The 21626-nt window shown below is 38.6% G+C and overlaps 1 protein-coding gene across 4 annotated transcripts in view; it reads right to left on the reverse strand.

The window, feature by feature from the left end:
• ATP13A3 (ATPase 13A3) overlaps nucleotides 1–21086 on the reverse strand; it is a 58469-nt gene extending 37383 nt beyond the window's left edge. For 3 of the 4 annotated variants that reach the window (XM_018074923.1, XM_018074924.2, XM_018074921.2), the window contains exons 1-2: nucleotides 5102–5194; nucleotides 442–535 (exon numbers count right to left, since the gene is read on the reverse strand). In XM_018074923.1, coding sequence (XP_017930412.1) covers nucleotides 442–535; nucleotides 5102–5148 — 141 coding nt within the window. In that variant the 5' untranslated portion in view covers nucleotides 5149–5194. Of the gene's footprint in view, nucleotides 1–441; nucleotides 536–5101; nucleotides 5195–20879 lie in introns of those variants that run through there. The other variant, XM_018074922.2, reaches the window with a different exon arrangement.
• Nucleotides 21087–21626: the final 540 nt, after the last annotated feature.

Raw genomic sequence — 21626 nt, forward strand, 5'->3', positions numbered from 1 at the left:
ATATGCAAGAGTATGCAAAGTACAGTCGTGTTATGACGCATTAACCTGTTTTAAATGATAAGAAAAAAGCTCCAGGATTTGGAGATTAAAAAAAAAAAAACCAAACAAAAACAACCAACCACCACCAAAAAAACCCACAACCCACTTCTTTTCCATTTTCATTTTAAAGAAGAAATGTTGAGTACCAAAATGTGTTATCTATTGGACTAGTGACCTCAACCAGCATCCAAAACCTTTGCAAAGGTTTTCAACAAAAACCTGTCCTATGCCAAGACTAGATTTCTTAATAACAAAAAATATTATCACAGATAACCTTATAAAATTGATAAATTATTTATACTGAGACAGTCCATTTCCTGATGTAATATGCCCACTTTAGACAGAAAACTCTGAAAATCTGTTTCTTTCATTGTATAAAAATAGATGTACAGAATTCATTACCATCTCATCTTCCTCTGCTTTATTGACATATTTCTTTTCTTCTTTCTCCATGTTTAGTATGATATGGAACTTCTCGACTTGAGATATGGAAGACCTTCAACAACAAAAGAATTAAAAATTGATGCAACATCACTGATTTTATTCCTAAGTTTGAGGTTGTTTCAAGTTAACTTTCTGTAAGTGCATACACATATATAAAACACTGCCAAATATTAATACAGATCTTAAATTTGCACTGTTACTAGTTTCCAGAAGTAATGATCCAAGAAGCTCTATAAAGCTTTAAAATTGAACACAGGATGAATATAAGTGAAATACTGCAGAAACAGCAGGCTTGGAAAGAGGGGGAGGAAGCTTTTATCAATTTCACTAACATTCTACACATAGTAAGCAGTTTTTGGTACATTCTACAAGCTTCATAATGGAAATGTAAATTAAACTTTTTAAAAAAAGCTTAAAAGTAGGTCAATATTACACATTCATATCACTCTATATGTAATAGGGCCAATCAGATGCTTTCAGAAGCTGGGCTATCCTTCGAGAGGAAAGGCACTGTACCCCTGAGATGTGCATTTCTCATCCAAGCAGAAAAATAGGTACGTGCTAAAAAAGGTTTGGCCCCCAGTTTAGTATTTCTAAATCAGGACATGCTCAATGGTCAGTCTTTCCCCTTCTTTCAGTATTCAATTTGTATCAAAAGGTTCATTTCTCTTTGTAAATCTCTCACAGTTGCTGATCTTGAGGTGCTTTGAGGACAGATTATAATCACAAGTTTCATGAATAGGGAAAGACATGAAAAAATATGAAGCTGTCTACGAGATGAATATAGGGTACAGAGATCCTTATTGCAGTAGGAGAAAACTACAAAGGCTACACCATACTGTGAGGCTCATCACAATTTTCAGCATCACATAAACAAGTAAAATCAAAAGTACCATGTCAAAAAGCTAAATTTTTGAAATTAAAACTGCACCTAACCTTCATTTGGGTACCCCTGTCCTGATAATTGTGTACAATGTCTAATTAATGCACCCATATCATATTTCCACAGGACCAACTACCACGGTTAAAATCACTGAACAGCCAGTGCTCACCTGCCAAGACATGGATTAACCATAATTCTCTACACTGACATGGTACAGCCTTTGTTTTTATTTACTGCACTTACATAAATCTCTCAGAAAACAGCACTTACTATCACAGCATGCAACCAGTCCTCAAGTATTAAGTCACAGCACAAGTAGTTATTGTAATTGTGCTTTTTCAGGTTGTTATTAGTATTAGGTAGCACAACCATTACCAACTTATTTGCTGTTGTTAACTCCCCAGCATTTTCACAAACCAAATCACCAGACTCCAAGTCAGGTTTCCTCAAAGCCAGCCCTCAGATCCACGCACTTACGTTCCTCAGCAGTGCCAACTTCAAGGGGTCCTTCCTCCCAACTCCTGCAGCTTATCAACATCATCACATCCTCACGTGTTTTCTGCAACCTACCACCTCCTTTCCAGTTAACCCTACAAATGAAGCAGGAACCCAACAGAAAAGATTTCTTTCGCTGCCCAAATCTAGGTCTCCTCAGAAATCCACTCCCACTGTTGAATAAGGTCCTAGTAGAAGAAACACACGCTCAAAGCAGAGAAGTGCATCACGACACAGAGCTCAGTCTCAGGTGAGAAGCAGTTCAGCACTTCATAAATTGAGTGCTTGATACAGTTGGTATTTTGTTCTGAATGGAAGGAAGCTAACTTGGCAACAACTGTCTCCTTTGATAGAAACACCAGCTCACTTGTTCCTTGCCTTATTAAACTGAAAATTTTCTATTGCTATTCCAACAGTAATCTATAATCTTACTGCAGATTTATTTGGAAATTAAACCACACAAGTCATGCAAATTCTAAACCACACTTTTGCTTAAATTGCCCCTTTTCTTCACTAAGCAGCTTTTTATTCTGGGAAAGATATAGGTATATATGAAACCAGTTAAAAATCTGTCCTAAATCTACACGGGATTGCTAAGAAAGCTCCTGAGGACAATCTTTGAATTAATCACATAAAAAAATTTTATGTACACCATAAAATCACATTTTCAATCAAGAAGTCACGCAGCCAAAAAAAGTTCCGTGTACTTACAGAATTATACTTCTAATAGAGTTCACAGCTCCAGAAGAGAATTATTAGATTAATCATACTTGAACTAATGTGCTCTTAAACAAGCATGCACTTTCCCCCTATAATATATGGTAACACCAAAAACAGTGCCTGCAGGCAACACTCCGACTTGACAGACACACCGAGCAACAGCTTGATACAGGAAAGCACCAGTGAGCAAAATATCTGAAACAGATTTCAGATCAACTGATCTCAACTGGAATTTCCATATGGCCAACACATCAGCACAGGCACATTATGGAACACCACGGCACCACAAGAGAGAAGTGCAATTGCCTTCATTTGGGGCTGTTCCAGTACAATGAAGGAGCATCAAGTTGTGGGTCTGAAGAAGCACGAGGGGAAATCTCAGCACTGAGAACACCAGCAATAATTCCTGTGATTCAATGAGTTCTATGAACACCTGGGTAGAATCAAACAGGGAATCCATGAGGAGCACTAGGAGGCTATTTTTGACTCACATCATTAGCTCCATCTGCATTATTTTATACTCATCTACTGAGCAACCTTCAACTAACACACACATTCTCAACATTGCACATACTGCCAGTAATTTTCCAAATTAAACTCAAATTCTAATCTTTATACGTAGAAAACATTAGAGATATTTTCTTAGTTGATGGGTCATGAAAATAATTTCTTTTCCACAACGAAGAACAGCACTCTTTCTCCAATCATATCCCTTCCAGCACACCATCAGCACAAGCTCATCATCAAGAGTTCAAACAGGTAACTGCTTGCTTTGTCTCTCACTGCCCTGCTGAAAATTGGTGTTGAACACCACCACAGGGACTCCACAGGGCTGCCCTCCTTGGGTGACTTCAGGCTGAAGGAATGTCACCAATTCAGAAAAGACTTTAGCAATCTGCTTCTGATCTTTACTTTCTTCTATAATATGGGGGGAAAATTAAACATTTAAACATTTAAATCTTTAATCAACGATTTAAATATGAGCCTTGGACTTTTCAGACCATGACAGAGCATGACATTTTACTAGTACTCAAATTGAAGTGAGGTTGAAATCCACTTGCAATAAGCAACATGGACATAGGAATATCCAAATATAATGTGTCTGTGATGCACAGTATACACTGCTGCTCAATTTCTCTCCAGTCCAAGTTCCCTGGAGTGAATAGCTGGAGAAATCCTCTCCCCCTTTAACAAACTGAAAATAGAAACCTTTATAAAAGAGGGGCTAAAACCAATGGAAATGGTGAAAGTTACTGTCACTCCATTCACATAATTTTTACTTATGGAGCTATTGCATAGCTAAGCATACTCTAGAGACAGAGACAGGAAATATCAAAAATGTTTGTAAAAGAAATGTTGCTTGCCACCAAGATCAAGAGAATGAAATCACTTCTAACATTTTAGAACAACTTAGGGACTTATATAAATTTAACACATGGTCTAGAGATCAGGTGAACAGTGTCTGAACTGCAAGTACTTCTAAGAGCATACATTTGAGTCACAAGTTTAAGCAGTAAATCTGCAACTTTGCAAAATACAGTACATCAAAACTAAGTTAAACAGCATTTCCTATTTGTCTCCATCCTAAAGAGTATGAAGCTGTGAGTAGGACAGCATCTGCAGCTTCAGATTTGACACTATTTTGGAGCTAAAGTAAATCACAAATTGGACCACTGAAGAAATTACAGCAGTGTACAGAGCCTAAAACTAAATGCATCCCCCAGAGTGAAGAAAATGGTGCACCTTTTCTGAATTACTACACCAATAGGTATTTGTTGTTCTATCCTGACTAAACAACCAAGATACCAAGCAATTTTACCAAAATATTTATAGGCAATAAACATTTGTAGCAACAGTATAAAAGATGCAAGTGACTTTATGGCATGTCTATTAAAGAAATTGTTCTAAAAACACCACGGCAAGTCTCAATCAGTACATCTGAAGAGGTCTGCAAGCAACACTTTCAAAGGACTACTGGCTTATCTTAAGTCAGTTTTCTAACAGTTGGCATAATTAGTAAACTACTTCAGTGCAAATTTTACCCTTAAATTTTGATTTGGGAGGTAGGAAGCAAAGATATCTTCCTTCTGTTCTATTCATTTGTCCCAATTTCACAATCCTTACATATAATAATACCCTAACTCATTTATATACACACTGCTGCCATCAGTTTATTCTTCCAGTTTTTCATTATAAGTGGAAATTTCAAAGAAAAATTTCAAGGTCTGGAAAAACTACAGCTTCAAAAGAAACTTTTGATATTTCCCGCAATCAGTGGGTAATTTAAAAACCGAGTTTCTCAGATTAAAATATAATTTTTAAAGCTGAAGTCTAGTAAAATCCATGTGTGGATATTCACAAAAAATTATCAAGTTATTACATTTGCTTATCCTATCTTATCACCTGTCTGCTTAAAATACACGAGTAAATAAACTAACACATTTGTATCTTAAATACTCCCTATTTATTCTTTTCAGATATTTGTAAAAAAATCCTGTGATAACTAAGAGTTTCTCTTACCACCAAGCAGTCCAGCAGCTGTCCTCTCCACTTGCTTTTGTTACCATGAGTTAGCGAGGCAGTTCTTAATAACGGAGACCCTATCTACAAGGGAAGTCCTGACAAATGAACTATTTTGTCTAAAATCTAAAAAAAGTCTCCAAGGGCTTTTCAAACTGTTATCAAAAGATTAACATATCAAAGAAAATTTGGCACTGCTTGGAATGCCTTTTTTTTTTTTCCTCTTCCCTCCAGTGTGGCCAAACAATTGCAAGACTGTGGCCGGGCTGGCGCAGAGGCTGTGCTTCCAGGCATCAGCCTCCCGGTCCAGCTCCTTCTATTCAAAGGACAAATGCCTCACCAGGAGCCTGCAGACAGTTGCAGGTCCATGCACGAGCCCTGATACTATCTGTCCAGCTAAAAGCATGTGTGCTTTGGACCAAACCCTTCCTTGTATTTACAGCGGTTGTAAGTGGAGACAACAAGATTCATTTTGAGGAGCTAATCGATGGCAAAGGCGGCACTGCAGAAATACACACATTTCTCACTCTCAGCATTTTACAGTTTATCACAGAACATAAATGAAGCAGACACACCAAATGAGACGACTTTAGAGATCAAGTGCTACAAAGCTAAGAAAGGAAAGTTGGTTACTTTTCTGTACAAGACAAGGCTCAACCTGCTCTGCTCTGGCAAGAACATGAAGGGCAAACACAGACATAGCAAGGCAGACAGAAAAAGCAGGAGACGTGCATGAGACAGGCCAAACTTCAAATCCACCTATGTGCAAAGATTAATATGAGTAAATCTTACCCAGCTCTCAATGTAATCACTGTCATTAAATAAATCAAACACTGTAAACTAATACAGGAAGAAAATTAAGACAAAAAAACCCTGACTGACCTGTCTAGAAAACAATCCTGGTGTAGATCAAACATGATTCATATCACTGACATCCTGATCTATTGTCTCAGCAAGTGACCTGCCTGGCTCTCCTGGATCCAAAAGGGCTACTGAAAAGGCTAAACCTCCTCTTTCAGAACTTATTTACAATAAATGCATCCTACACTAAGAGACACCTTACAGCTCTGGAGTTGAAAATTAAGTTTCTAAATAGCTCAACGCCATTAAAAGCCTTTAAGATTTCAGAATTAAAAAATATTTTGGAAGTAATCTTCAACTGTATCCTGACTAGGTGTCAAAACACAGGAAAAAAGTTGTTTTTTTTTAAACTAGAAAGCCAAACATTATTTAGGTCATGCAGAAATTAAACATTTCTGCACTTTACCCCAATAAGGAATCAACCTCACAAGGTAACAGACCTTACAAAGGCAATGTTTATCACCAGGGCTTATTCTTGTTCTAGTTAAATGAGATTCCCAGACACTGAAAGCAGTTACCAAATAGTCCACTTTTTCCAAGCATTATAGTAAAGGTTTTCTGGATTCATGCAATGGACCTACAATGGAGATAAGAGAATTGCCTTATGTACCCAAAACATCAGCTAATGCTCCATCTCTGCCATACTGGCAATTATGAAATTCAACAGGAAGAAATACTCAAGCAAGAAGAGCCATAACAGGCCAGGGAGAGGAATGAATGTATCTTCTGAGAATATATTCCATTTCAAACTACACACAACTTCTTGGGAAAGATGAAGACTCAGCCTGGGCTATAGTCAACCATTAACAAAAGAGGATGGCAGTTTATTTTCCAAAGTGACTGAAAAAGACTGATTCTTTTGTCCTGACATAGAAGCCACCTTTCCACATCACCTTACAAGGGCTGTGCATCAGGTGTTGCACAGGGCCATTTGAAACATCCATGGAGAATGGTGCTTTGGAAGACAGTTCTGCACTCAGACCAAATGCCAAAAGATGCTCTGAATATTAAATGTATTTCAAATTTGAATGCTATAATATGCCCATATGCATATAAAACAAAGTATCTCTTATCTAAGTACTGCAGTAAAAAACAATGAAAATAATTCTTCAAAATTATTCCAGAAAGATTAAGAACACTTTTCCCCCAGACCATGGAAACATTTCTCAGCAGACACAAAAAAAATCTGCTCTTGACCCGAGATCTCTTTTGCATCTTACTTAATGAGACCTCCTGGGCTGTACAAACTTGACAGCACTGGCCATGCAAAGCTGCATTCGATACATCCACCTTCAATGCATCTTTAGTATTTATCCTCAAGTCAGAATTGCCAGCAGGCAAGGAAAAAAGTTCTAGGTATAGCTTAGGAGAACACACTCCAGAAAAAGTGCACTTTTAAGTGGAGCTATAAAAATAGAAGGAAAAGTCTTATCAGCTATTGCTACTTGAGCTTGCAGCTCCTGCCCATGCCAACTGCCAATGAGTTCCACACACAATACCTGAAAAGCTGAATCTAAAACACTGGCTTCATTTAAAGCATGCTGTAACAATAAATAAATTGACAACGATGCAAGGCTAAGAAAAAGAAAGGACCAGAAAAAAATAAAGATTAAAAAATATTCACAAGCACATTCTTCTCAAAATGTAGCATATAATATGCTGCACAAGCTAAAAATCGATCCCCCAAAAGTAATTTTGAACACATTTCAAGCTTTCAAGAGATGAAAACAAAATTTCTGCCCACAGTGTCTTGGACATAAGTCCCATATTTACTTTCCAGTCCTTCTGCTTTATATTCCAAGATATCCTATTTCAGCATCTATAAAAATAATGTACTATTTCCTAAAATTTCTCCACTGGTGGCTTTTGAAACAGATGGGCAGAACCTGCAGCCACTCAGAATGAAAAAAGGACCATTTTTAATAGACTTGCAATTAAAAAGCTAGGAGTCTATTTAAAAGGCTATAAGAAAGCTCTGCTAAAATGCACATTATGACGTCACCAAACAGTGTGTTATCAGGATTCATCATTAGTCTCGTGACCTCCTCAAAAGAATGAGTTTCCAAGTTCTTTTTTATAGATTCTCAGTCTCCAAGGAGCTTCTGTACCCAGGTGTGCCGGCACTTGTCATTTTTCCTGCTCTGGTGTGTGTCACTGTTGCAGTGACAACTCCCACTTTGTACCCAGGACCACAGCCATGGTTTGTGGCAGACGGGATTATGCTACACCCTGGACTTGGACTGATCCGTATGTCTGAGCTGCAGCACAATGCTAGAGACTTCTCACACCACCTGGCAATTCTGACACCATGTGGGAGAGTCTCTGCCTGTTTCCAAAACACAAAACCCATGTCACTCAAAAACCACCTTGAAACTGAAACACAACCCTCTACAGGTGATATACAACTTAGCCAAAGGTCTGGGGCTATCATGTTTTTGTGTCCACAAAAAACAAAAGGTTATCACATTTACTTCAACATGCACTACCATGAGCTTACACGTGTAGTTTAAATGCATTTGTAAAGCTTTCAGTATTATTTGAACATATCTGTATTTTTACAAGCATGTGGTTAACATTACAAACACAAGAGATACTCTCCTTGAGAGGCACCCTAACCCTGACAAATGCACCTTACAAAAATGGAAGTTGATGCAGTTTACAATTCTCCAGTACCTTGCAGATGAACCCCTAAATACAAAGTTATCCACATCATGGACAACAGATGCTTGGGTAAGACATACAAACTAAAAGAACTATGGAAGATTAAAAATCCTCCAACTGTATTTTGAAAGGAATTAAGGTTATAATTTGTACTACAAACAAAAGCTTAACACTTTAGTCAACTAACCAAGCTCTAACAATAAGAATGACATAATAGTTTAATGAATACATGGAAATTTTACAAGTACACGAGCTAAATTTTAACAAAGCCCTCCACTCAATACCTATTTTATCACTTCCCATCTTGGGCTTTCTGTTATAATGCAAGCTTTTGTTTCTGTGTTTAGGCTTAAGGAAGACCATTGTATCCAACAATCACCAAACCAAAATTGTATTTACATTTGTAGAGTGTATTCTTTGTAAAGTATATTTTTTGCAGGCTGTAATAGCAATTGCAATGTTTATAGTAGAGTACATGCTACATTACGGAAAGATAATTCTACATCTAACAATAAACACAATTCATCATGATAACGAAGTACTATAGCCAATACTATACTCAAAACTTACTTTCTACCTGGTCTTCACATCACTATTCTCAGACCACTTAGAAATGTGTTATTTATGTAGCAGCACATGCACAAGTTGAAGATATGTTAGAAGAGAACTTAGGAGAGCTGTTGCTCATCTCAAGGACAATTACACAAGATTTTACCTCCTAACCTTTCCAGTATCTCATTTATCTGACTTCAGGCAGCAGCTACTCACATTAATGAAAATTTTAAACTGATAAATCAAGCACCAAAAGCCAAAATTGCCCAAAGCTTGTTCCCACTCTCAAGCTCACAGAAATACAGTCTTTCCTTGTTTCCTTTTCAGGTTTCCAGATCTCCTACCTAGCTGCCATGAGGGAAAGAAGACCTGTCCCACGGTCAGGGAATACAACAAAGCATACATTTATTTTGGATGCTTATTGTTTCTTTTCTCTCTTGGAAGAGTATTCCAGACATTTGGGCTAGAATTCACAGACTGACAACTGGGACAATGAAATGTTTTATTTATTCTTGGAAGAGAAAGTTAAGCTGTTTCAAATACCTTGGGCAAGGCATGGTGCCATTACACCCAGCATGAGCTTCCAATAGCTGAGCACTGAAGCTCTTTCCAAAAAAACATTCCTTTCTCACACAAGGCGTGAACTTTACTCGGTCCTTCTATCGGATTAAATAACCAACACTACTATGGCCAGATAAGGGAGATGGCAAACATGCCCCATGCCAGCACCAAGAGACCCACAACCATTCTAGGGGAGAACTGGGAGTCCGAAGACCCAGACCCAGCAACAATAGGTCCTTTCAAGGAAGCATTTCCCCTCAGGGGCTGTGCCAAGAGCCCAACCTTTCCTGTGTGGCTGCCGCCTTATTGTGCGATGTAGAGTATCTGCTTCCTGGGATATATTTGCTTTTGTAGTATGGATGCTCAATAAAAGGAGGCAATGACTTTTTTTCCTCTTCCTCTAAATTCTTGGAAAATATTTTTGAGGTTAACATAAGAACGTTTGAATCAAATTTCTCTTCGCCTTCAGGCAGATCATCAAGCACAAGCAGACTAATCACAAGAGATGAACTTTCCTCTAAAGTTTAGACATTTAACACTTGTTTCCTCAGAGGCACATGCAGTCATACTCATCATAAGCAAGCAATCGACTTTAGCATCTTTCTTTCCCATCCTTAGTATGACTTAATACCTTTCACTGCTTTCAGCCAATCCTTCTCAGACAAAGCAGCAGTATTTCTCCAGTTTCCTGAAGTCACAATGTAAAACTTAAAGATTCTTAAGTTCAACTATGTAACTGCTAAACGCACACACAAGAGTATTTTCTAGAATAACAGAAACAGCACCAAATTGTACTAATTTCTAAAAATTTATTCTATAAGAAAATCTATCCATTGAATCTGGGCTTTCTAATGTTTACTGAAAACACTTTTTTAAATAGTCATAATAAATTTACAAAGAGTCTCAAGTATGTTGCACATTCACTTTACTTAGATCAGAAACACTTCTGGGAAAGAGTTGTTCTTGTGTGCAACCAACCCATCAATCAATAGAAATACTACGCGTGACAGAAACTGCTAAAATTCTAAATATCATATAACACAAAAAATAAAAGTTACAAGGTTGTATAAAAGAATTTAATACAATTTAAGATGTCACATATTACAATGTATTTGCCTCGATCTCAAATTTACAGTGACTGAAATAAGTAACCGAAAAATCTGCAGACCAGTTCCATTCAGAGCTTAGACTGCTGTAGAAGACAATTTCCTTATGCACAAGAATTTATACAACCTGACAGCTTAGCTCCTCTCACAACTACCATATGAGGTAACATGAGAAAACCAAGGAGGAAAAGTTCCACTCTTTCCTTCCATGAAGAGAAGGTTGACAAAGACAAGAAGAGAACAGATATACAGGACTGTAATATTTAACTCAATGCCTCCGTGCCTGCAATGTAAACTTTGGCCCACATCTGTCCAGCTACTACATCCCAGTCATTCAGATCAGTCCCACAAACCCAGAAGAGCTTGAGAGATTTAGTTAACTGTTATATTTTGGAGAAGGGCTTCTATAATCCATGAAATTAAATGACCTCCCTGCAACCTACTACAATACATTTCATCATTACGTCAAATAGTTCCACTTAAATGATACTTTGCAGTGCTTTTGTGCCTCCTGGGAATGACCTCCACAGCATCAGCAGTGGGAGACATCTCCTGTATAACAGAAACAGACTCCAAAAATCTGACACAAGATCTCCCTTCAACTGCTGCAATCTTCTCAGCACTGATGACCGTCAGTAAAGGTCTCAAGTCTTGCTTCTTCTATAACTAATAGCTTTTGCTTATCACTCAATTTATAGTTAACTTTCATCCCACAGGCTTACCTTAAAAGAGAAATTCTCCCTTAACATGTCATGTCTAGAACACCATTTATGTCTGCATTTGAAATACCTTTTTTAGAATTTTTCTTTCTTTCCTAGCCAACAAAATTTTTTATAACAGTACTAAGAGATGTAACTATATCCATCTTCTCTGCTGTAAGGAGGAAAGTTAGTTTTCTTAAAAGCAAGACAAATGTTTCAAGTACATTAAATGTATCAAGGAGCACTTTTTCCTCAAGCATTGACCTCACTAACTGAAATATCACCACTGTCTAGCCAAATATTCAAAAGTATTTTCTTCTTAGATACCTCTGGTCCAGATGCTTGACTCAGATTTCCCCCATCAGCATTGTTTTTTCATCAGTGTTGGGTGAAAACAGAGGTCAGCTTCCTAAAGCACCATTAATGACTGCCACGATACTTCACATGCAATAAATGCCTGAGTAGCTTTTATACTATACCCTTTGCATCAAAGAACAGAAAGTCAGGTTGAAGGCTAACAGAGCAACAAAAAAACAGTCCAGAAAGGTCAGATCTAATGTGCACTTCCCCAGCATCCTGAAGAGCAGCAATCAAGGAGAGAGCATTGGTAGAGTCATGTAATGATGCTCCACAGTGCACACTCTCCAGTCTCAGGGACTTGTAGTTCAAGAGCTTCATGAGCCAAATATCCTAACATTTTATTTAATAGTAAATGGATTTTTCTTAGGTTTTCTAAAATCATTTTAGGGCACATTTTAAGCTTGGCAACATCCTGCAAAGAACACCTGAGTTCATGGAGAAGGATTTTGACCCTCCATCTAACAGTTTTAGCTGAAGCCTTCCACTTCTTGTATTTGAAGGGACAGTAGAGTCATGCCTCATTTACTCTCTTCCTGACACCTCTGATTATTTTATAAAACTGTTTTATCCCACACCCTTCAATCCTCTCCATGCAGAAACAATTAACAGCTTCCCTTCCAGAGGTCATTCCATACTTCTGATCATCCTTGTCAGTATCTTTCGATGTCTCCTCAGTATCTGTCAACATCTCATCCCCAACAAGGATTTGCATGTGACAAATAATACATTAATGCCACAAATAAATGAGAAAATAGTACACTACACAAGTAGCTAATTAAGATCAGTTAAAAACCATTAGTTAATCTGCTGGTTACATGAAGTGCTGATGATTTAAAAAAAATCATCTATGGAATAGGAGCATTAAACACTATTATGTATATTTAAAAAAAATACACTTCATGTGGACATGATTTTGTGCTTGAGCAGGAGGGCTGGACAAGATTACCTTCAGAGTTGCCTCCCAACCTCAGACACCCTGTGAGTCTGAGATCCCACTTATCACACCCAGTACATTTTCACTCAAGAACAAACAGTGGTGGCTCACCAGATGAGAGATGTAAAACAAATATTTTAATGACTTTTCATAAGTAAGCAGAGAATTAAAGTGGCCATCACTTCAGTACTACATTCCTCCTCATCGAGTCCCATCAAACATAACAACAACCTCACAGAGTTTTTAAAAATGCATTCCTTTTTCAAGGTAAAACAAAAGAACTCGTGAAAGACTCAGTCACTACCACAACTCATCGTATGAACATGGACTTTGGTTTCTCCTTGGCCACAGCATTCAGAACAGGAAACTGCCAAGCAACTACTTAATCTGAATGTAAGAAAAACAATCAAAAAGGTTTTGAAAAGTCTGAAGCTCTAAATATTACGTTACTTCTATGGAACATTAAGAAATTAATCAGCCACAAGTTACTGAATTTTTACTATCTTTCAAGCTGATGTTATAGGTATCAATCCCATTTTCATAGCCATTTATAGTAGATTCACTAGCACACTTTCAAAATTAAGAAATATTAACCTATCTAAAATCAAAATTAGTATCCACGAACAAAGATGTTCTCTGACAGAGGGAAGCATAGATTTAAAACACACACTTCAGGAATCTAGCAAAGATAAGATGGGAGAATAGAATGAAACACCAAACAGATGATTCACCACAAAATACTGCCCCACAAACTTAGCAAACTGAATTGCACAAGTACAGCTCAACGTCCACAATACCAAAAATTACAGTCTCCAAGGAAAATGAGCTTTACAAAAGGTGAACTACTTCAATTTAGCAATAGGCCGACAAAAAGTATTTTCTCAGGGTGCACACCAAAATATTTTCAACCCAATCTTCTCTTGACAGTACCTTAATAAACCAGCACAGCTGTCTGACCACAGGCTGTGTGAGTTCTACCACATCCATCAACGTTCGTGCAAGTGTTACCTGACTTCAGGTGGACAAACAATTATGGCATTTAATGTACTATTTCTTCTCAATCATTTATGCCATCAGAGGATAACAGCAAACAGAAAAAAAAATTAGGTACTCTACATTTGTTCCACAAACAAGATACAGACTATGCAAATTCAAAATACTTCACACTGAAACCTGAGTCAAAGACTTCTACGACCTGTTTTACCAGTGGAGTTATGTGGACCAGCAATCTCCAGCAAAGAGACAGCTGCAATTTAACACACAGATAGTCACTACTGAATTGACACAGGCTAAGAACTGGTGTTACAAACACTACCAGCATCCCAGGACCAGCTTTAGGCATAAAAGTCCTCCCTAACACATGCTCAGGATGCAATTATGCCAACAGTCTCACTACTGACAAAATCTGTCTCTCTTTGGGAAGGGATGTTGCTGGATAACAGAAAGGGTGGTAGAGGAAGAGTGCTATGAGGATACCTACATCTGCATGCTACAGAGCAAGGACTGTCAGGCTGACAAGACCATGAGTTATTTTCCATTGTGCTCTCCCCCTACAAAAGCCATGCAATTCATGTGGTGAAACATGAGTTCCTACATTGTTGCCTGTTCATTACTGAAGTTATTTCTGTTGGAAAAGAAATGGTCATAAAAAAATGCAACTTATACTGCAAACAAAAATTTGTAGGTGAACTAACAAAAGTTAAGAAGTCAGGAGCCCAAGCAGACTTTCAACCAACAGAGACTGCATAACAGTGGTTTTCCACATTCTTCAGTTCACTCAGACACAAAACATCTGCCTTTGCTCCAGACACATGCCCTTCATCACAGGTTGATCTCACCCAAGCACTAGATAGCCATTGCAGCAGTAAAACTCCACAGACAACAAACAGGCAGAAGTTGTTTCATCCATACACTCTTGGCATTAAAGCCTGGCTGTCCAAACTGGACTTAACACCATTACTCCTTTCCACAACACAAGTCTTCAATATTCAATATTCAGTAGTAAGGCTCAGTAGGTTGCCTCTAGCCATAAAGCATGGTTATGATGCAGGATCCTCTCTTGAAACACTACTTAACGTTTTTGTGGTCCTCACCCAATGGACCAGCTGAAGATAGGGTTAATGCACTCTGCAAGACTGCACACTGGACAGCCCTTTTATGTTTCCCTTTGAATTACCATTTGGTCAGAAAAGAACTTTTTGCTGGCTTGTCAGATCTGGAGTACTGCTACAGTGACAGAAGCACCACTTCCAGACAGCAGCATCCTCAGCCAAAGAGCACTCACACCAATGGAACAACACTTTGAATTCACTGGGCTTTGGATCAAGCCTTCACAACCTAGTGACAATGGCAGATATGTTAAGAACCCTCTAAGATAAAAATAGTCCCCCTGTTTGAGAAACAGAGGTAAGAAAAATTAACCCTCTCCTCAGAGAAAAAATTCTCTAGCAATTCAACAGTAGTAAGACTTTTCAGGAAATGAATCTGTGACCAAAAGTTCAATAAATACTATTACAGGGTAAAGGTGAAGTCAGGCAGGTAATGCAGTGTAACTGCTCACAGGCTGTATGATCTCCACATCAGAGGCCAACCATTACCCACGTCACTGAACTTTCAGCTCCTGCTATCTGCTGCTGCATTAAATGTAGCCTCCAGAAGATAAGCTCTTGCTATTGCTGACGTTAAACACCACGACAGATCTAAAGGGCGGAGTTCATAAGGGTAACTGTACTTTTCTTCATTGATCTGGAGACGTGGGATGAAAGCACAGCATTAAGTGCTTTCACACACTCCAGTTTTCTTACAAATCAATTGCTGAAATAGAAGGAATAGCTGGATCCTTTGTTTTGTCATGCAGACAACTGCAGACAATCAAAAGCAGTTATAAGAGTGCATGAAAATAATAATATATAAAATAGCATGGTTATACTCACAGTTGGACCTTCCACTTTGCAATGGGTCCATCACTTAGGGTCCTGGTACTGGTGAATACACCAAAGCATGTGAACTTCAAAAAGATCTGCAAAGCCAAAGCTGGACCTCTGTAACTGTGCATTATAGAATTATCACCTGAGTGTAAAGCAGTAATCTGAAGCTACTAAGACTACTAAAATGAATGGAAATTCATCAGCTCTCTGCTATGCTTAACTCACACACACACTGCTACCACGCAGTAACTCCACCATGGAGATGTAGAACATCCTGACAGCACAAGAAAACTTGCTCCGTTGGCAAGAGGCAGCATCCAAGAGAAGACAGTAACACCCAGAACACCACATGTTTCCAAAGCAATACAAGCACCATGGTTCTAACCATTTGAACCTCTAAAAGGTCTAAACTCAAATGGTACAACCAAGAGATGGACAAAAGGAATCATGCATATTTCTCCCGCCTTGCCTCAAAATTGACGCCAACTAAAACTAGAATCTTATGTAATGAGATGAAAGGGACATCAACAGTCAGTTTAGTCTATTCTCCAACCTAAACCATATACCAGTCTTTCTCAATACAAACCTGTTCTTCATGGCCACCAGTAAAAGACTTCTTCAAGCACTATTTTTACTCTGAGAAATGTTAAAAGCTTAATCGATGTTTTCCGTGATGGAACTTAATCCCACTTCAACCTGCCCATCACGGTCACTGAAAATAGCATTTCCTTCCTACAAATCTTTTAAATACTTGAAATCTCTTGCATTCCCCTTAAACTCCTCATCTCTTGCCAAAATAACTTGGATTTTCTTCCACATTTATGAAGTTGTTTCCTCGAACTGTGATCACTTCATTTCTCTACTCTGAACTCTTTCCAAGTGGTCCAAATTCTTCTTGAATTTTGGCATCCAAAACAGATGCTGTCTGCACACTGACTGTATACCAACAGCAAATAAAGCCAACGGATTTAAACTTTACATCTCCCAGACAATACTCCTGTTTAAACATCCCAGGAAGATATTTGCCTTTTCTGCAAACAGCATGACACTGACTCATGTTCAACTTGTGATCCAGTACACCCCCAGGTCCTTTTTCTAGTAGCTAACTAGTTATTCCTCACCCTGCAATTCCACAGCTGGCAATTCCTGCCTAAGTGCAGTACTCTGCATTTGCCCCTATTGAATGCCATGCTATTTTTGAGGTTATTTTGAACTCTCATCATGTCCTCCAACACATAGGTCCCGAGAATTTAATAAGTACATTTAATCAGCCAGCTGACTGATGTTTTCATTAAAGGCAACTGTACCCAGGACAGAACCCTTCAACATAACCTCTTATTTTAACACTGAATTGTTAATTACAGTTCTCCAAATAGGTTCATCTACCCCCAGATCATGCATCCATTTACTTATGAGACCACTAAAATGAGGCAAATCTTATTAAATAAATAAATCAATCAATCAAGAGACAGAACCTCCACTGCCTCTGCCATAGCCACAGAGCCTTTTGCTTTGCAGTAGAAAGACACTAAGACTTTGGACACAATTACTTTTCCCACAGATCAGTTCATGCCACTGTATCTTCCAAGCACTTGGAAATAGAATGTTTACTTATTAATCTCAACTCATGGAAAAAAACTGAGACAAAGGGAAACTGTCAGATTTCAACTCCTCTTCCTCATCTCTCTTCCATTGTAACTGTTTGAAGACTCATCCTTTGCCAGTCTTCTACTACTTCTGAGTATTTCTAAACAATATTTTTGAGTTGTTTTGAGAATTGTACAGTGCAGCTTATCAGGGTCAGCAGACAGAGAAACATCTTGGGGAAGTACACTGCAGTGTAAAATACTACCTTATCACAAGTATTAATAAGATTAAGCACCTGCATGACACTACGTGAAAGAAGACAAGCAAAACAGGCACTAAGAACTTCAAATGTTCTGCACCTTCTGTATATACATACCCTCCCAAGTGAGACATTTCCCAATCTTCTTCCTACTGTTAACATACTTTTAAAGGCTTTTATGCCTCTTGCTAGTTGCCATTCCATTTGCACTTTGGCCTTTGCAATATCTGCCTCTACTAGACTGTTATACATGTTCTTCATAATGTGACCTACTTTCACACCCTACATATATTTCAATTTTGCATCCAAAGTCAGTAAAGCTGGTACTTTCTCTGCTTCTCAAAATCCCTTCCATTACACTGTTCTATCTCCTACCCTTTAAAAGAACCAAGAGCTTTGATTTCACAGGTCTTGCCATTTATCACCTTTCATTTTGACATCTTCTAGCTAGAATAAAATTTAAAGGAGTTGCCATTTTTGTTGCTATATGTACCCTCTAAACTGAAAATATCACCATTATATAACTTTGCTAAAGGTCAAAAAATAGAGTTGGGTATTTTGATTTTGAAGGATTGTCTTTTAGTCTTAAATACCACAAAAAAAGCTCAATCCAACTAAAAAAAGTAATGGACTTGCTACCAGTCTCAGTACCTGGTCCTCTTCCAAAGAGCTGCTTTAAGATGAACGATGCAACGTCACAATTCTAATAAACCAGAATCACAAAAAAAAAAAAAGGGCTAAATTCTTTCAAATGAAATACACAATGAAAATACAGAATGAATGCAAAATGCAGCTAATTCTGGCAAGACTGATAGGATTACGAATGCCATTGACACTGCACCACTTCAGATCACGTTGTCAGATCCCATGGCCAGAAAGACCCCTTCCCAATCCCAACTCACACACAGAGCTCCACAAAGATGGTGCTGAAGTTGTACATTTTAGAAAAGGAGCAGTAAGATACAGCACTTCAGCTTCTTGTGTAGACACATCCTTAACTCCTGAACAGAAACTGTGAATCACCCATCCTTTTTTATTTAAGCCTGCCTTTCAGCAACGACAGATTAAAGTTTACAGTCTTATTTCAATCAGGAATAAAGGTGTCAGGCTTGGAGCTATGATACAATCACAGTTTACTAGAAAATGAACTTTCGTTCTCTGCTACACAGATTATTTAACAAAGGAAGCAGCTTTTTTATGAATGAAAACTATTTTTAGCCTATTGTGTAACAGTGAAAGGGAAACATTTTAGCTTTACTGTTATTTAAAACATTTCTTTTCAATGCTTAATTTTGAAATTAGGATTTTTGGACTAGGATTTGTTTTGTATGAAAACTCTCACATGCTAAACATGAGACCCAAGCACTAGTCAGAATGTTGGGCTTTTTTCACCACTCAAAGTACACAAAACCTACTCATCTGCACAATAGCACAACTCCAGACCCAAAGCAGGTTTGACCATACTAGATGCCATGCTGTGGAGACCAGTAATCCCTGCCCAAAAAATGCATACACTTAAATAAAAGCTCTGCTCTCCAATGCAATTCTTGCAGACATTCGAAACGTGAGTTTAAACACACGCTGCACAAGCATTTTCATATTACACTGGTATTGTTTTGGCACTGAGAAAATTAAATCTAAGGAAACCTTTTTTTTCCTAATTTCCAAAACTCAAAGTATTCGAATAATTAACTAAAGGACTTTGTTTCACAAGGTAAGAAAGGAATGAAATCTCTCCATGCCAGCTACCATCAGGTTCATACCACACAGACATTAAACAAGGAAAGTGTTACAACCGTTCTGCCTGGCCTGCACAGCACTAAACTCAGACATTTATCACACCAGAAGTAATAATTTCTACAACAGACCTTGGACAAGCTAAGTCAAAGTAATCCCTTGTTGCAGATTTCTGTTGTTTACAGAAATAAAACAAACCGTATCTGAAACTTCCCAGGAAAAGGAACAAGGGTGCAATGGTCAAAATGCTTGAGGAAAACCTGACCTTTCCATGTCAGATTTCCTCTCTGACCTGGGCAACCCACTTGGACTTGGTTTTAACAATAAAAAGGTATTTTACTCGCACAGAACAAATGGAATTTGTTTCCTTATGACTGAAAATCTGTGTCTTGTTGACTGTTTTATAGTCCACACAGAAGACAGTGAGGATACTAAGTCCTCAAGGCAAACGAGAAAAATTAATCTGAGGGTTCCACATCAATACAGGTTTTTTTGTTAATTTGTTTTTTAAAATAATTTATTAGGACCACAGCAAAATAGCTTGTCTGATGCACCATGCCTGTCACATGGGACACCAGCAGAACAGGACTGAATCACAAAGTTTCTCAATCACTCAGCCATCGTGATGCAATTTCCCTTCCTGCTCAGCAGCCCCCACACTCCCTTGCCAGGCACTGCAAGCTGCCTGACCGGGCATGGACGTTTCATCCCTCTCCATGTCAGGGATGAATTAGTGCCTGCCCAAGTCATGAAGTCCTCCCTAGAGCAGAAACAAATGAAATACAGGAATAGGCACTTGATTCTAGAAGATAACCAACAAAAAAATTAAGGGCTGAGAGTATAATGAGCTCAAAGTCTAGAAAGCACTGTTGGAGGCACCACTGCTCCTGGGAGGTATTCAGTAAGGTGGCAGCTGCTGTCCAGCACCTCTGCTGGAGAGAAGAGCCTGCAGAACTGCTCAGATCCCTTTCACTGTTTTTGCCTCCCTGTGTCATGGATAGTCAGCTTTGGCCAAAAACAAAGTTAACAAGATCTCTCCTACTCATTTTCTGAAACACTTTACAAGCTGATAACCTCGGAGTACATCAGTTTTTCCCTGCTGATCTAGGTGCTCACACTGCAACACTCCATGCTGAGTTCAAAGTTTACACAGTGTATTTTCTTTAAACTTTGTAAAAACGTATTTGTAATTAGGCAACAAGCAAAAGCAGCTTACAAGAGTAGCAGTATGCAGCCCTCACTGTCATGCCACATACCAAGAGAAACATCCCTTCAGTGTATGTTCAGTAAAGACCTATTGCTGTCACCCATTACACTGTCACACAGACATTAAGTTTATGAGGGCCTGACTTATACCACAGAGTAAATTTAATAATGCTAAAAAAAAAAAGCTGTTTCTTCACAGGTTCAAGAAAATCAATATTCTACAGGACATAACAGTGTTGTACAAAAGTCAGTTTTACTTTAAGAAAAGGTAAAAGTAGCAATTATTTCAGACACGATGGAACTGATGGCAGAAAAACATCCCTAACCTGTCTGAAGAGCCAGTGTGTGGACAAATCTCATACATACAACGTCTGAGTCACCTACAATAAAAAAAATAACAGTCAGGGTAATGAATAGGCTAAATGAAATGTAACCTTGATTGCCCTTGCTAAGAAAATACCGTACAGTCCTAATGAGTGCACACTGAAAAAAAACCAACCCTAAAGCTGGAATAAAACTCTCAGCAATGTCAAACAAAGAGGAAGCAGCCAGCCAGCACGGCCAGACAACCCTCAGCACTCATGTTAGAACAGTTTGGAGTTCACCATCTCCCACTGCTGGAGGCTGTGTTATCTCAGCTTCTTGAAGGGCTCCAAAACTGTCTTCCAACCACAGCACCTGCAGGGACACACTGATCCCAGCAGGCGAGCCAGAGCACTGGTGGTAGCAGCAAGCTTTTAGAGCCAATACTGCAGATACTCATCAAGTTCTTCTTCCCCTTAAGTACCAATTCCATTTCAGTTCTCAGTGTTTAATTCACCCACTAGCTGTTTACCCCTGAACAAGCATAAACAGGCCTCCTCTTTGGGATGACGCAGTGGCTGTCAGAGGTGCTTGCAGTGCGAGATCCCCGTCTCCAGAGCTCAGCTGATAGAAAAGCACCCGGTAACCTCTGTCAGCAGCAGCAGAACGCATTGACTCATGTGCCGAAAAAAGGACGAGACACACTGAGTCCTCATCCTGTGCCGGGAAAGTTTTTCTGTGGTGCAGGAGCACCGACATTCCGCACCGGC

This window comes from Manacus vitellinus, unplaced genomic scaffold, assembly GCF_001715985.3.
Source record: "Manacus vitellinus isolate BGI_N305 unplaced genomic scaffold, ASM171598v3 scaffold_29_pilon, whole genome shotgun sequence".
NCBI lineage: Eukaryota > Metazoa > Chordata > Aves > Passeriformes > Pipridae > Manacus > Manacus vitellinus.